The 16041-nt window shown below is 42.3% G+C and overlaps 1 protein-coding gene across 1 annotated transcript in view; it reads right to left on the minus strand.

The window, feature by feature from the left end:
- Nucleotides 1–16041, minus strand: part of LOC126249761 (NACHT and WD repeat domain-containing protein 2) — a 253964-nt gene that overhangs the window by 134578 nt on the left and 103345 nt on the right. Inside the window, exon 15 of the mRNA XM_049951451.1 lies at nt 8577–8749. Within this exon, the coding sequence (XP_049807408.1) occupies nt 8577–8749 (173 nt within the window). The remainder of the gene's footprint in view (nt 1–8576; nt 8750–16041) is intronic.

Genomic DNA, 16041 nt, shown 5'->3' on the forward strand with positions numbered 1-16041 from the left:
TTGAAAGGAGGATATAAGATGAACATCAACAAAAGCAAAATGAGGATAATGGAATGTAGTCGAATTAAGTCGGGTGATGCTGAGGGAATTAGATTAGGAAATGAGACACTTAAAGTAGTAAATGAGTTTTGCTATTTGGGGAGCCAAATAACTGATGACGGTCGAAGTAGAGAGGATATAAAATGTAGACTAGCAATGGTAAGGAAAGCGTTTCTGAAGAAAAGAAATTTGTTAACATCAAGTATAGATTTAAGTGTCAGGAAGTCGTTTCTGAAAGTATTTGTATGGAGTGTAGCCATGTATGGAAGTGAAATGTGGATGATAAATAGTTTAGATAAGAAGAGAATAGAAGCTTTCAAAATGTGGTGCTACAGAAGAATGCTGAAGATTAGATGGGTAGATCACATAACTAATGAGGAGGTATTGAATAGAATTGGGGAGAAGAGGAGTTTGTGGCACAACTTGACTAGAAGAAGGGATCAGTTGGTAGGACATGTTCTGAGGCATCAAGGGGTCACCAATTTAGTATTGGAGGGTAGCGTGGAGGGTAAAAATCGTAGAGGGGGACCAAGAGATGAATACACTAAGCAGATTCAGAATTATGTAGGTTGCAGTAGGTACTGGGAGATGAAGAAGCTTGCACAGGATAGAGTAGCATGGAGAGCTGCATCAAACCAGTCTCAGGACTGAGGACCACAACAACAACAATATTAAATAGGAAATATTTCCTAATGTTCTGCAAAATTATATTTATTTGGCCATCAACTGACTCTTGGCTTCTTGCGCCACCTTTAGGTGACAACCAAATATTGCAAACACAGATATTACTTGCGTTGAAGATTAAAAAATGATGACCAGCAAGAAAAGTGTTTAGATAGGAAAGTGTTACAGTCTGTGCTATGTAGAAATAGTTACATTAACTAAAAAAAGAGAGCAAATCTTTTTATGTGGACATACATTTAATAACTGATGAAAAATAAAGCTGAATTTACAATTTCAATCTTAAAAAACTTAATTTAACAGAGGATAAAAAGGAAATTGTGTCTGGTCATTTAATACTAGGCTGTCATTCTGTCTCATATGTCTGTTGATTTCCAGTGGGGTCGACTTTGTGCTTTTCTTTACAGAGTGTAAAACTTCACATCCTACGTCATATGATTGGTTTTCTGTTAAAAGATGATCAGCAAAGGCTGAATTTTTCTTTCTCAATCTGTGGCTCAAATTGCCTGAGCAGGCTGAAACCTGTGCCATGCATGACTCTAATCCCAGTTCATTACTTCTCTTACATGTTTGTCGCTGAGAATTTAAAATTGTGCAGAATTAATGCTGTGTATCAGAGATGTAACTCTAGAAGTAATTATAATTCCATATAGACATAAAAAGACTCAGCAGAATCCAAAATGGAATTCCCTACTGTAGCACAAAGCTGTACAATGCTCTTTTATTTAGTATCATGTCCTATATTACTAGTCAAAACAGATTTTAAAAACTGATAAACAGCACCTTCTGGAAAAATATTTCTATTCCTCACATGAATTTTATAATAATGCATAATCATGAGAATTGTTATGTAGTGCAATGTAGAGTGATTAATATGAATTTCATTGTTAATTGCTGTTTGTCTTTACAAATGACTGTTTTATATACAAACCAATATACAGGTGAGTCACCTAACGTTACCGCTGGATATATTTCGTAAACCACATCAAATACTGATGAACCGATTCCACAGACCGAACGTGAGGAGAGGGGCTAGTGTAATTGTTTAATACAAACTATACAAAAATGCACGGAAGTATGTTTTTTAACACAAACCTACGTTTTTTAAAATGGAACCATGTTAATTTTGTTAGCACATCTGAACATATAAACAAATACGTAATCAGTGCCATTTGTTGCATTGTAAAATGTTAATTACATGCGGAGATATTGTAACCTAAAGTTGACACTTGGAACCTCCGACGTTCAGTTGCGTGTTGTAACAAACACGAGCCACGGTCAGCGAGCAGCATCTGCAGGGACATGTTTACGATGACGACCGTGTTTACGAGTGTGGCTGTAGTGCACTGTTGTGATTTGGTCTAGCTGTTGCAGTGTCCGCATGTAGCACTTGTTGCTATTGTTATTCTGCATTCATCTCTGCATGCAGACCAACTGTAGTACACCGTGTTACCAGACGTCTGTGATAGTGTAGTGTTGTAGGAACTGTGACCATGGTGTATTCGAACTCTGAAAAGGCGGAGATGATACTCATCTATAGCGAGTGTCGACGAAATGCAGCTGAAGCCTGCAGGGTGTATGCAGAACGGTACCTGGACAGAGAGCATCCAACGTGCCGCACATTGCAAAACATCTACCGCCAACTGTATGCAACAGGTATGGTCGTAGCACGCAAACGGGTCCATAATAGGCCCGTCACAGGAGAAGCGGGTGCAGTTGGTGTGTTAGCTGTTGTTGCCATGAACCCACACATGAGTACACGGGACATTGCGAGAGCCGGTGGACTGAGTCAAAGTAGTGTCATGCGCATACTCCATCATCACCGCTTTCACCCGTTTCATGTGTCGCTACATCAGCAATTACGTGGTGATGACTTTAATCATCGACTGCAATTCTGTCAATGGGCATTAACAGAGAATGCATTGCAGTTCTACCTGTTTACAGATGAAGTGGGTTTCACAAACCACGGGGCAGTGAATCTATGGAACATGCATTACTGGTCCGTGGACAATCCTCGCTGGCTCAGACAGGTAGAGCGACAGCGACCGTGGACTGTAAATGTATGGTGCGGAATCATTGGCGACCACCTCATTGGTCCTCACTTCATTGCAGGGGCCCAAACAGCTGCAACATACATCACGTTTCTACAGAATGATCTGCCAACATTGCTCGAAAATGTCCCACTGGAAACGCATCGACGTATGTGGTATCAGCATTATGGTGCACCTGCACATTCCACAATTAACTTCTAGGCTGACCCTCGACAGGATGTTTGACGGGCGTTTCATAGGACGTGGAGGACGCAGCAATTGGCCAGCCCGTTCTCCTGATCATACACCTCTGGACTTCTTTCTGTGGGGTGCCTACAACCCCAGAGGATATGAAACAACGTATTGTGGCAGCCTGCGGCGACATTACACCAGATGTACTGTGGCGTGTACAACATTCATTACGCCAGAGATTGCAATTGTGTGCAGAAAATGATGGCCACCACATTGAACATCTATTGGCCTGACATGTCGGGACACACTCTATTCCACTCCGTAATTGAAAATGGAAACCACGTGTGTACGTGAACCTCGCCCCTCATGCTAATGTACATGTGCGTCAGTGAAAAAGACCAATAAAAAGGTGTTAGCATGTGGACATAATGTGCTGTTCCAGTCTCTTCTGTACCTAAGGTCCATCACCGTTCGCTTTGGAACCCTACGTAATTCGGTGCTCTCCGATACACACGATCGAACAGCGGAGGAGTGGTACTCAAGCGTCAACTTTAGGTTACAATATCTCCAGATGTAACTAATATTTTACAATGCAACAAACAGCACTGATTATGTATTTGTTTATATGTTCAGATGTGCTAACAAAACTAACGGGGTTCCATTTTAAAAAACGTAGGTTTGTGTTAAAAAGCATACTTCTGTGCATTTTTTTATGGTTTGTATTAAACAATTACACTAGCCCCTCTCCTCACGTTCGGTCTGTGGAATCGATTCGTCAGTATTTGATGTGGTTTACGAAATATATCCAGTGGTAATGTTAGGTGACTCACCCTGTATAAGAGAAAAGTGTGCATATTTATTATAAATGCTTCACATGTTCAACATCCTTGTGATGTATATGCCCATGGATCTATGGATCTTGAAGTAAAATAAAGTGAAATAAATAAAATCTGTGTTTTTGACAGCATAACCACAATGTTTCTTTCAAATGTAAAGTCAGTGACAATTTCTAAATTTAATTCTAATTTTGCACTCGATTCCTCTGAAGTGCTAAAGGGTCTATCAAGGTCATTTGTCTTCTTACAGATATTTATTAAGTTCTTAGCAGTGAGTTTACATGGTTTTATCATAGACTGATGTGAAAAATTTACTCCTTGTACAGTCTCACTTTGTTAAACCTTCCCTCAGTTTACTTAATTATTTTTCAATATTCTTCTTAAGATTGCTTTTTACTGATTAAAATAACATCTTGTAATTAATGTCTTACCTCTCTATTTTTAATGTTTGTTTTATCTCCTTTTTTGGGCAATGGATACAGTAACACTGTCATATATTCCCTTAGGATTTTCTCTGCGTTACAGGTCTCCCCAAATAGTGCTTTTACATCCCCACCAATTTTGTCCTCCATATATGAGGGATTCTGTGACTACTGAGTCCCTGCTTGTTTTGTTTATGTTTTTCATTTCCCTTATTATTTTCCTGCTTTCTTATTAATTGAGACGCTTCTTTTTTCATTCTTGTACTTGTTCAAATAATGCCGTTTCTTCAGGTTTTGTAATGTCGTGATGTGTTTGGGTGTAATTTGCTTGATGTTGGCAACTTTGTTCGTTATTGATGATTAGGTTTCCTTTTTAATCTTTGAAACAGCGAGTCAATGTTGTTAGTTTCATCCTAAAAATTTTGTAGGAATTATGTATATTGGTTTAGGAGTTTTGAGTAGGTGAGATGCAAAAGCCGCTAAATGGATTTTTTGTCCATTTTGAGTTGAGCACACTACCGATAGATTTTTTTGGTGCTGACATGAATGAATAGGTTTCAGGGTACAACCCACTATAAATGGTTGAAATTGGCAGTAGAAAATAATGTTCAGTTGCAAAAGCCGCTAATTGCATGTTGCCTTTGGGTGCAAAGCCCGCTAAATCTCCAACATTTGCAAAACCTGCCAAGTTCAAAAGTCATCGCAGTTGCTGTGCCATGTCTGGATGCAAGGAATGCCAACTGACATCAGGCTTGCCAATCTAGACATTCAAAGCTACTTTGAAGTTTGTTACGATTTGAAGGGATATTTTTCTTATTCAGAGTTAGGTTGGCTGCACTGTAGTGAATGCAAATGCAACAATGAAGCTCTTGCTGCCGATGTATTGCCAAAATATACGCCAGTAAGCATACTTCAGCTGATCAGTTAGATGTTTGTTGACATACTTGTGTGAGCATTTTGAAGGAAATATGGGATTTTTTGGACAGTTTAAATGTAGAAGGAGGTAGAAATGAAGTGGGAGTAATTGAAAAAGTAAGGATTTTCCAAGAATTTGAACGCATCATTGTAGTTGCAGAAGCCCAGAACAAGACTGAGGGCAACGGTCTCTCCTGGAAAAGGAAGAGGCATCGTGATTAGTGAAACAGAGATGTTTCCAAAACAGAAGGGTAAGAACATGAAAAGTATTATTAAAGCAATGTTACGCAATGAATACTGTGTTGACACAAACTGTTATGACATACGTGGCAGGATTAGTGAAAGTTAATGGTAACTGGCATTTGCAGATTCAGAAAGCCAAAAAAAGAACATGTTTATAAAAAGCAAAAACAAGAAAACTTCTCTAGTTTGTGGAGAGCCCTTTTACAACTTTGAAGTTGAAGATAGGAAGAGCATCCTGAAGAGGGGAAAAAATTTCAGCAAAGAAAACGGCCCAACACTCATCACAGCTGGTATAAAACTTTCAGAAGCCAAACTCAGAGATGTCAAACAGCTTTTGGAGCTTCGCTTTGGTGAAGCCTGAGTGACCAACGACAAACTTGAATTCTACACTGAGGTGTTAGACAAGTAGGAAGGCACTCCTATATCGCTCCTGCCAGGGTCAACAATCTGTAGATGACAGAAGCAATTTTGAGTTGATGGGCAGCATTGATGTTGATGTCACATAAAAGAAATTTTCAAATGGCTCTGAGCACTATGGGACTCAACTGCTGAGGTCATTAGTCCCCTAGAACTTAGAACTAGTTAAACCTAACTAACCTAAGGACATCACAAACATCCATGCCCTAGGCAGGATTCGAACCTGCGACCGTAGCGGTCTTGCGGTTCCAGACTGCAGCGCCTTTAACCGCACGGCCACTTCGGCCGGCAAATTTTCAGTTAATTTCATTTTCTAGAATCTTTTTGTCACTGTTTTACTCAGGATGCAACTTTCTGCAAATTTTATTATTTTCTAAAATTTTGTTGATGTTTAACTCAGATGAAATTTGGAGCTTATTTTATTTTCTACAATACCTTGTGATGTCAAAAACATAATGGTGCATTAAAAAAAAAGCTAATGCTGAGCATTCTTATCTCCTCTCTTTTTGATGTTAAGTAAGTCAGTTTTTTGTGGCAAACTAAAGTCAAATTTGATTTTTTATGTTCCAATCTTGTAGAATTTTCAGACTTCTCTTTGAAATAAAATGTATTCCGTTTATATCCACAATAATTACATTCCACCTTCCTGTCATTCCTAACATATCATCAAATAGCGGATTTTGCAACCAAATGTTTTTTTTTTTTTTGGAATTGGATTTATACATTTGCAAAACCTGATAACTGCATAAATCGGGTGCAAAAACTGCTAACTCAGTATTTTATATAAGATTTTAACATGTAAAACTTAATCACAGATTTCAGCCATTGATACTGTGTAATAAATTAATTTTTTACTTATTTTTTAAAAGAAATGAAGTCTTTAACTTTAATAGTTTGAATGGGACAAATTTTTCACAATGATCTCAGTTTCATTTATCGTTCAGTTAGCAGCTTTTGCATCTGGGCTACTCTTTTATAGCTCTTTATTTAGTTGTTGAGTATTTTATTTCATCTGTTTGCCTAATTTTGTTTTGGATGTTTCCTCTGCACTTTGCATGTTCTTCAGTCTTCTAGCTGCTTTGTTGTATTCTCATCCCATGCTTAACTCTTATTTGTAGTCCTAGTTCACAGACTTCCTTCCAGCACAGTTGCCTCTTTTATTTTGCTAAATAAGGTTGCTTGCTCTGCTGCTCCTAGTATTGATATTATTATTTCTAGCTGCTTGTGGCTACTTGTTACTTTCACCCCATCATTGTATCCATTCAAAATCTACTACGTGGATGTTAAATCTTGCAGTGTGTACTTCAGCATTCCTACAGAGACATTTTACTTTCTTTTTTTATGTGTCAGTTTCAGCTTCCTTTTTATTGGATAGTGGTCAAGGGCATATTCTCTCCTTCCATAAAATGTAGACATTGAGTCTCCTTGCAGGTACCATAAGTGATAGCAACATGGTCAAAATGGAGTCTGTCTAATGACTGTTTGGTTATTTTAATAGTTGTTTCTTAAGCTTCTTCTGCATGTTGGTTTCCTGAACTTCATGTTAATTCATCACCCAGTTCCACCAAGCTCTTACCATCAATGATTATACTAGTGTGCACTGTCAATCATCAGTGATCGTAAGCAAACAGCTCCTCCCAGTCTGCTCTCTCAAGTCCGCTAGTCTCAGGAACCCTTTGTTGTATTTCTTTCTGTTTTTTTTTTCTCCATTACTGTATTCTTGTGACATTTTGTTGATTGCTCTTGCTTAGTGGTGCATGCACATTTAAAATTCTATACTTTTGTTCATGTTTCTAGTGGTGAGAGTTGTCATACATGGTAAGTTAATGCTGAGTTTCACTATCATGTTGGTCAGCAAATTCTGCAATAAAATTTGTGTTCCAAACATTTGTATCCATTTTCTATTATATACTTTTGAACTGGTCTCCTTTAAAAACTCAGATTCATCTGTTTACGATATACATTTGGCCATATCTCTTGTACAGCTAAAATTTCAGTTTTCATTTCCCCATTATATTAAAGGTCTGGTGTGCAATGATCCTGGGCTTCAACAATACAAGGCCAGATTTTCTCATTGTACTTTTCATCTTTGTTGGCTTGTTACCATTAGTAGGTAACTACAGAATCTTGCATTTCCTGCTACTACAACTTGTTTTGCTAGACCAAAAGGCCCAATGCTTATATTATCATCATATTACTGGTATAATTTCATATAATTACAATGATTTAGCAAGTTCTGAAATTCATGTTTACATAATGTATTAAATGCATATCATATATTGACGTATTCCTGTGTTAGCAGAACTTCATACAATAAGTAATCATTGCATCAGAAAAAACTGTGTCAATTTGGTCTTTTTTGGCTTTTCCATTTCCATAGCAAATTATGAGATCAGGTGCTCACAGTTCATGATAGCCTGAGTAATAAAAAATTAAACTTGAATACATAAATTATTAGTTTAAATAAGTTAACCAAATCACTGAAGTTACAATGCATCCATCATAATACTCTTGGTAATTTAGACGTCAGAAAAATGTGGTTGTGGAATTAAAGTCACAGAAAAGATTCTTGTTTGAGAAAGTTCTCTGCCATAGGCCATGATGCACATTTAAAAAGCTTGCACAATGATAGCTGTGAAAGCAGCTATGCATTGCAATTCCATAGAATGGACTGATTTTTTATTAAATTCCATGTAGGGTAATCTGTGAACAAACACACAACCTGAATTCAATCAAATATCCACAATGAACATTCTACTATTTCAACAACCAGGTTGCACACCTGGTCTCACATCTCTTACCTTGTTGCCTCTCTGTCTCCCACATTCACACAAGCATCTTCAAAATCACTGAGTACTGCTTGGAGAGGACATGAGGATAACTTTGCATGCAGCCACTCGTAGTTAAATAAGACATTTTCAAACAAATCCTGGAATCTTCTTGATCTAACCAGATGAAAAGGCAGTTCTCCAAACTGAAATACAGAATTATATTCATAAAGACTTTTGACATGCATGAGACTTCTACTAGAACAGATATTCGTGCAAACAGAAGCCTTCTGTGTATCTTATGAAATGATATATTTCAGTAGTTGCAGCTGTAGCGGTTATAAAGCTAAGTACTGACAAAGTTACTTGTGCGTTGTTATACAGTTATTAAATTTAATAGTTTTCAGTGGTGTTTCATGCTGTTTGTGGTGAAATAATGATTTAATAAACTTTTGGAAACATTTGCTCTCTGTGTTTTTTAGAGTTTTCTGTGCATTGAAATCGGTTAGTAAATTTCATGCTTTAGTTTTCAGCTGACATTTCTTCTTGTTTCTAGTGAAATATCTCAGTAAAATTTTCATTCACTGTTTTAACTTCGTCAAGTGTTCCAGTGGCCACTTGAATTTTTAGTTTTAGCTAATAATTTTGTTGGTATTGGTATTAGCTGTGGTGTAGTAGTATTAATACAAGTAGTTGCTTTCTTAGTACACAGAAGTAGGTTTGTCAGTAGTGGGTTATGGTGAGGGATTTTTTCAAAGTATTTTCATTGGGGGGGGGGGGGGGGATGCAGTGGGGAAGCCAGTTGGCATTCTAATGTGATCCTCTCCTGGAAATGCAGAATCTGTAGTAGAAATAAGTTGACAGAGGAGCAGGAGCATAAGATCTGTGCCCTTCAGGTGCAGTTACAATGCACAAAGGAGGAACTACATATGTAGAGGAGGGTGAAGGGTGGTGGGGAATGGGAACTTGCAGTTGGCAAGAAGGCAGCTAGGAGGAGGAGGTATTCAGACAGTTATACTTTGCGTATATGCAATAGATTTGTCCAACTGTCAGAGTTGAGTGGTGAGGAGCCTCTTGTGGCTGTAGATGTAGGGAACATGCAGCAGTCCTCAGCAGTTAGGAGGCCTAGGCCAGTTGCAAAGTCTAACAGAAAGAAGGAGGTTCTGCTACTAGGTAATTCACATGGTAGAGGTGTGGGCTAGCAGTTGCAGGAAGTGTTGGGGAGTGAGTACCAGATCACCAGCATTGTGAAGCCTAGTCCAGGGTTGGCTCAGGTGACTGACAGCATAGGGGAGTTATGTAGGAATTTCACAAAGGAGGATCAGGTAGTGATAGTGGGTCGAGCAGGGAACAGTCTTGATAGAGACAGGGAATATTGTGTAGGTGGTGACCTGGTAAAGATAGCTATTCAAACTGGTGACACTAATGTGCATTTTTTGCAAATGTTTCAGCATCATGATCAGCCTCATCTTAATGCGGCTGTTAGGCGCATTAACATGGGGCTGGAGGGGGTGCTGATGACAGAGGGCATAGGTCACTTTTCAGTGGTGCCAGTTGGGTCTATCAGTAGATCGGGTTTCACTAGGCATGGCCTGCACCTCAGTAGGTATGGGAAGGGGTGTAGTGGATGGTGGTGATATCACTCATGGAAAAATTCCTGTAGTAGTTGGCATTAGAGCTGCACCTTTTTTTAGATTGAAGTCAGCTGATAGCTATACCTGCTTAAAGGAAGTCCCTCTAACTAAGGACTCACCCTCAGAGGATGCCACGTTTCCTAGCAGAGAAGGAATTAGCATATTTCATCAAAATATAGGAGGTATTAGAGATAAGATTGCGAACTGCTTATAGATGTTGACTCTGAAATTATTAGTATGTTGGAGCACCACTTAAGTAATTTGACAATTCAGAGCCTTCCTTTACCAGGATACAGATTAGCTGGCAGTTTTTTCAAGGAGTTCCTTGTGGGGTGGAGGAGTGGCTATGAACAAAAAGCAGTATTCCATTTCAGTCTATAGAGGTATCAAGGCACTGCACTGAAGATATATTTGAGTGTTGTGCAGGGGCAGTCGAATTTAGTGAAACTAAACTGCTAATTGTTGTTGTTTATAGGTCCCTTAACTCTTACTTCAGAGTATTTCTGCTCAAACTAGAGAGGGTTCTCGATTGTAGGAAGTATCAGAAATTAGTTACATTTCATGACTTCAACATAAATTTTGTAGTAACTCTTCAGGCTTTCCCGGCGATCTAATGACATCTTGGGTTGTCGGGTGTTCTGCCGGATATCAGCGTCGTACTTGCACGATATTTTGGTCACGTAGCTCGTAACCTTCATCAGGTGCGACCTGAGACTGCTCCTCGAGTGGACCTGGTCCAGTATTTATGCCTATGGCCTTCCCCCTCCACCAACGGCTGCAGGCGCTTCCTCTGTGGTCCGCGCCCATTCCCTGCGACCTGCTGGAGCGCGGCTGCTCTGTTTTCGGTCCGCTGCGGTTCTACGTGTTCCCTCTGCGGTCCGCGCCCACCAAACCCGCTCCTGGGGGTTTCATCTACGGTCTGGGGTACCAAGCGTTCCCCCTGCGGTCTGCGCCCACCAAACCCGCTCCTGGGGGTTTCATCTACGGTCTGGGGTACCAAGCGTTCCCCCTGCGGTCCGCGCCCGCTCACCACGACCTGTTGGAGCGTTGCCGCTCCGTTTTTCGTCCGCTGCGGCTCTAGATGTCCCCTCTGCGGTCCGCGCCCACCAGTCCCACTTCTGGGTGTTCCATCTTCGGTCTGGTGCGCCTGGCAGTCCGTCAGGGGCTCGTTTTCCATCTCCATGTCTCCGGTTCTTCTGTTTGTGTAGTGTTGCAGCTGGCTCCGTTGCTCCTTTAACAATTCCAGAGCCGGATCCCATGCTCTGCTTAGTTGGTACCCTGTGTCACGGTTCATAAGATCGTCAGCCATTTTAATTTCTATCGATTCTCTTATAATACTGTCCCAAAATCTGGGTGTTTGTGCTAGAATCTTGGTATCCTCATACTTCATGGCATGATCTAGTTCTAAACAGTGTTCGGCAATGGCTGACTTAGTCACCTGTCTTAATCTAGTGTGCCTCTGATGTTCTTTGCACCTGATCTCCACAGTTCTGGTCGTCTGGCCAATGTAGGACATGCCACATTGACAAGGTATATTGTAAATCCCTGGTTTTCGTAATCCCAGGTCGTCTTTGACACTCCCCAGCAGTCCCCCGATCTTGTTGGATGGACAGAAAACACACTTGATATTGTGTTTACAGAGGATCCTACTGATTCTGGCAGGAATAGAGCCAGCATAGGGCAGATATGCCACCTTCCTTGCTTCATCTTGGTCTTCTTCAGGAACCTGTGGTGTAGTGGCTGGTTGGAGTGCCCTCTCAATTTGTCTGTCCGTGTATCCATTCTTGGAGAAAACTGTTTTGAGATGTTCTATCTCTATAGATAGATTCTCTTGGTCTGACAGGGCTCGTGCTCTGTGGACCAAAGTCTTCAGAACGCCATTCTTCTGTGCAGGGTGGTGACAGCTGCTGGCCTGCAGATATAAATCAGTGTGTGTTGGTTTTCGGTACACACTGTGGCCAATTGATCCATCTGCTTTCCTCTGGACTAGTACATCCAGAAATGGCAGCTGGCCATTCTTCTCCAGTTCCATGGTGAACTCGATATTAGGGTGGCATGAGTTAAGATGTTCGAGAAACTCATTGAGCCTGTCCATCCCATGTGGCCAGATCACAAAGGTGTCATCCACATACCTAAAGAAGCATGTGGGTTTAAATGTGGCTGTCTCCAATGCCCTCTCCTCAAAACTCTCCATAAACATGTTGGCAACCACAGGGGACAGTGGGCTGCCCATGGCTACACCTTCAGTTTGCTCGTAATATTGGTTTCTGTACAGGAAATACGTGGATGTCAGTGTATGACTGAACAGGTCCAACAGAGCACCGTCAAATTTCTCTGCAATCAGTTCTAGTGAGTCCTTCAGTGGGACCCTGGTGAACAGCGATACCACATCAAAACTAACCATGATGTCCGAATCTGTGATGTGCAGTTGCTTGAGGCGTTGCAGGAAATCTTCTGAGTTGCGAATGTGGTGAATACATTTCCCCACATATGGAGACAGGAGACCTTTCAAGTACTTGGCTGTTGTGTACGTAGGTGCCCCAATATTACTGACAATTGGACATAGGGGCACGCCCTCCTTGTGTATTTTAGGCAGACCATACAGTCTAGGTGGCACTGGCGCTTTTTCCCATAGTTGTCTGATGATCTTATCGGGCATCCCTGTTTCCTTCAAGAGAGCACTAGTCTTCTTGGCCAACTTGTCTGTGGGGTCACACTCCAGAATTCTGTATGCAGGGTCCTCCAGAAGTTGGCGTACTTTCTCATCATAATCCACCTGCTGCAAGATGACAGTGGAGTTCCCTTTGTCTGCTGGCAGTACCACAATGCTGTTGTCTTCCCGGAGTTTCTTGAGTGCAAGCCTCTCCTCGGTTGTGATGTTCGATTTCGGCGGCCTGGCCTTGGTGAGGGCCCTGCAGGTCTCTTGGCGGACTTCCTCTGCCACATTAGGTGGAAGTGTGGCTGCAACTTGCTCTACTGCACTGACGAAACCTGAAATGGGTACGTTTCTAGGGGTCGTAGCAAAGTTGAAACCCTTGCTGAGTACCTTTAAGGTTATATCATCAAACTGTATGCCACTCAGATTCATCACAGTGCGTGTCTCTTCCATCTGCTGTGCTTTCTTACTCATGCGGTCAAACTTTGCAGATTGGCAAAGGAATGCCTCATCTTGCCAATCTGCAAAGTTTGACCGCATGAGTAAGAAAGCACAGCAGATGGAAGAGACACGCACTGTGACGAATCTGAGTGGCATACAGTTTGATGATATAACCTTAAAGGTACTCAGCAAGGGTCTCAACTTTGCTACGACCCCTAGAAACGTACCCATTTCAGGTTTCGTCAGTGCAGTAGAGCAAGTTGCAGCCACACTTCCACCTAATGTGGCAGAGGAAGTCCGCCAAGAGACCTGCAGGGCCCTCACCAAGGCCAGGCCGCCGAAATCGAACATCACAACCGAGGAGAGGCTTGCACTCAAGAAACTCCGGGAAGACAACAGCATTGTGGTACTGCCAGCAGACAAAGGGAACTCCACTGTCATCTTGCAGCAGGTGGATTATGATGAGAAAGTACGCCAACTTCTGGCGGACCCTGCATACAGAATTCTGGAGTGTGACCCCACAGACAAGTTGGCCAAGAAGACTAGTGCTCTCTTGAAGGAAACAGGGATGCCCGATAAGATCATCAGACAACTACGGGAAAAAGCGCCAGTGCCACCTAGACTGTATGGTCTGCCTAAAATACACAAGGAGGGCGTGCCCCTACGTCCAATTGTCAGTAATATAGGGGCACCCACGTACACAACAGCCAAGTACTTGAAAGGTCTCCTGTCTCCATATGTGGGGAAATGTATTCACCACATTCGCAACTCAGAAGATTTCCTGCAACGCCTCAAGCAACTGCACATCACAGATTCGGACATCATGGTTAGTTTTGATGTGGTATCGCTGTTCACCAGGGTCCCACTGAAGGACTCACTAGAACTGATTGCAGAGAAATTTGACGGTGCTCTGTTGGACCTGTTCAGTCATACACTGACATCCACGTATTTCCTGTACAGAAACCAATATTACGAGCAAACTGAAGGTGTAGCCATGGGCAACCCACTGTCCCCTGTGGTTGCCAACATGTTTATGGAGAGTTTTGAGGAGAGGGCATTGGAGACAGCCACATTTAAACCCACATGCTTCTTTAGGTATGTGGATGACACCTTTGTGATCTGGCCACATGGGATGGACAGGCTCAATGAGTTTCTCGAACATCTTAACTCATGCCACCCTAATATCGAGTTCACCATGGAACTGGAGAAGAATGGCCAGCTGCCATTTCTGGATGTACTAGTCCAGAGGAAAGCAGATGGATCAATTGGCCACAGTGTGTACCGAAAACCAACACACACTGATTTATATCTGCAGGCCAGCAGCTGTCACCACCCTGCACAGAAGAATGGGGTTCTGAAGACTTTGGTCCACAGAGCACGGGCCCTGTCAGACCAAGAGAATCTATCTATAGAGATAGAACATCTCAAAACAGTTTTCTCCAAGAATGGATACACGGACAGACAAATTGAGAGGGCACTCCAACCAGCCACTACACCACAGGTTCCTGAAGAAGACCAAGATGAAGCAAGGAAGGTGGCATATCTGCCCTATGCTGGCTCTATTTCTGCCAGAATCAGTAGGATCCTCCGTAAATACAATATCAAGTGTGTTTTCTGTCCATCCAACAAGATCGGGGGACTGCTGGGGAGTGTCAAAGACGACCTGGGATTACGAAAACCAGGGATTTACAATATACCTTGTCAATGTGGCATGTCCTACATTGGCCAGACGACCAGAACTGTGGAGATCAGGTGCAAAGAACATCAGAGGCACACTAGATTAAGACAGGTGACTAAGTCAGCCATTGCTGAACACTGTTTAGAACTAAATCATGCCATGAAGTATGAGGATACCAAGATTCTAGCACAAACACCCAGATTTTGGGACAGTATTATAAGAGAATCGATAGAAATTAAAATGGCTGACGATCTTATGAACCGTGACACAGGGTACCAACTAAGCAGAGCATGGGATCCGGCTCTGGAATTGTTAAAGGAGCAACGGAGCCAGCTGCAACACTACACAAACAGAAGAACCAGAGACATGGAGATGGAAAACGAGCCCCTGACGGACTGCCAGGCGCACCAGACCGAAGATGGAACGCCCAGAAGTGGGACTGGTGGGCGTGGACCGCAGAGGGGACATCTAGAGCCGCAGCGGACGAAAAACGGAGTGGCAACGCTCCAACAGGTCGTGGTGAGCGGGCACGGACCGCAGGGGGAACGCTTGGTACCCCAGACCGTAGATGAAACCCCCAGGAGCGGGTTTGGTGGGCGCGGACCGCAGAGGGAACACGTAGAACCGCAGCGGACCGAAAACGGAGCAGCCGCGCTCCAGCAGGTCGCAGGGAATGGGCGCGGACCACAGAGGAAGCGCCTGCAGCCGTTGGTGGAGGGGGAAGGCCATAGGCATAAATACTGGACCAGGTCCACTCGAGGAGCAGTCTCAGGTCGCACCTGATGAAGGTTATGAGCTACGTGACCAAAATATCGTGCAAGTACGACGCTGATATCCGGCAGAACACCCGACAACCCAAGATGTCATAAATTTTGTATATGATGGTGCTAGAAAAAGGATGTTGGTAGATCGCCTAAATTTATACAATCTCATGCAGACTGTGTTTTTTCCAACTAGGGTGCAGGGGAACAGCAGCACAGCCATAGACAACATTTTTATTCATTCTTCATTACTAATCACATAGGCTGCGATGGTGGGCGGGTCACATAGCCCGAATGGATGAGGGCAGGGCAGCGCGCAGAGTACCGG

Source organism: Schistocerca nitens, chromosome 3 (genome assembly GCF_023898315.1).
Source record: "Schistocerca nitens isolate TAMUIC-IGC-003100 chromosome 3, iqSchNite1.1, whole genome shotgun sequence".
In the NCBI taxonomy this organism is placed as follows: Eukaryota; Metazoa; Arthropoda; class Insecta; order Orthoptera; family Acrididae; genus Schistocerca; species Schistocerca nitens.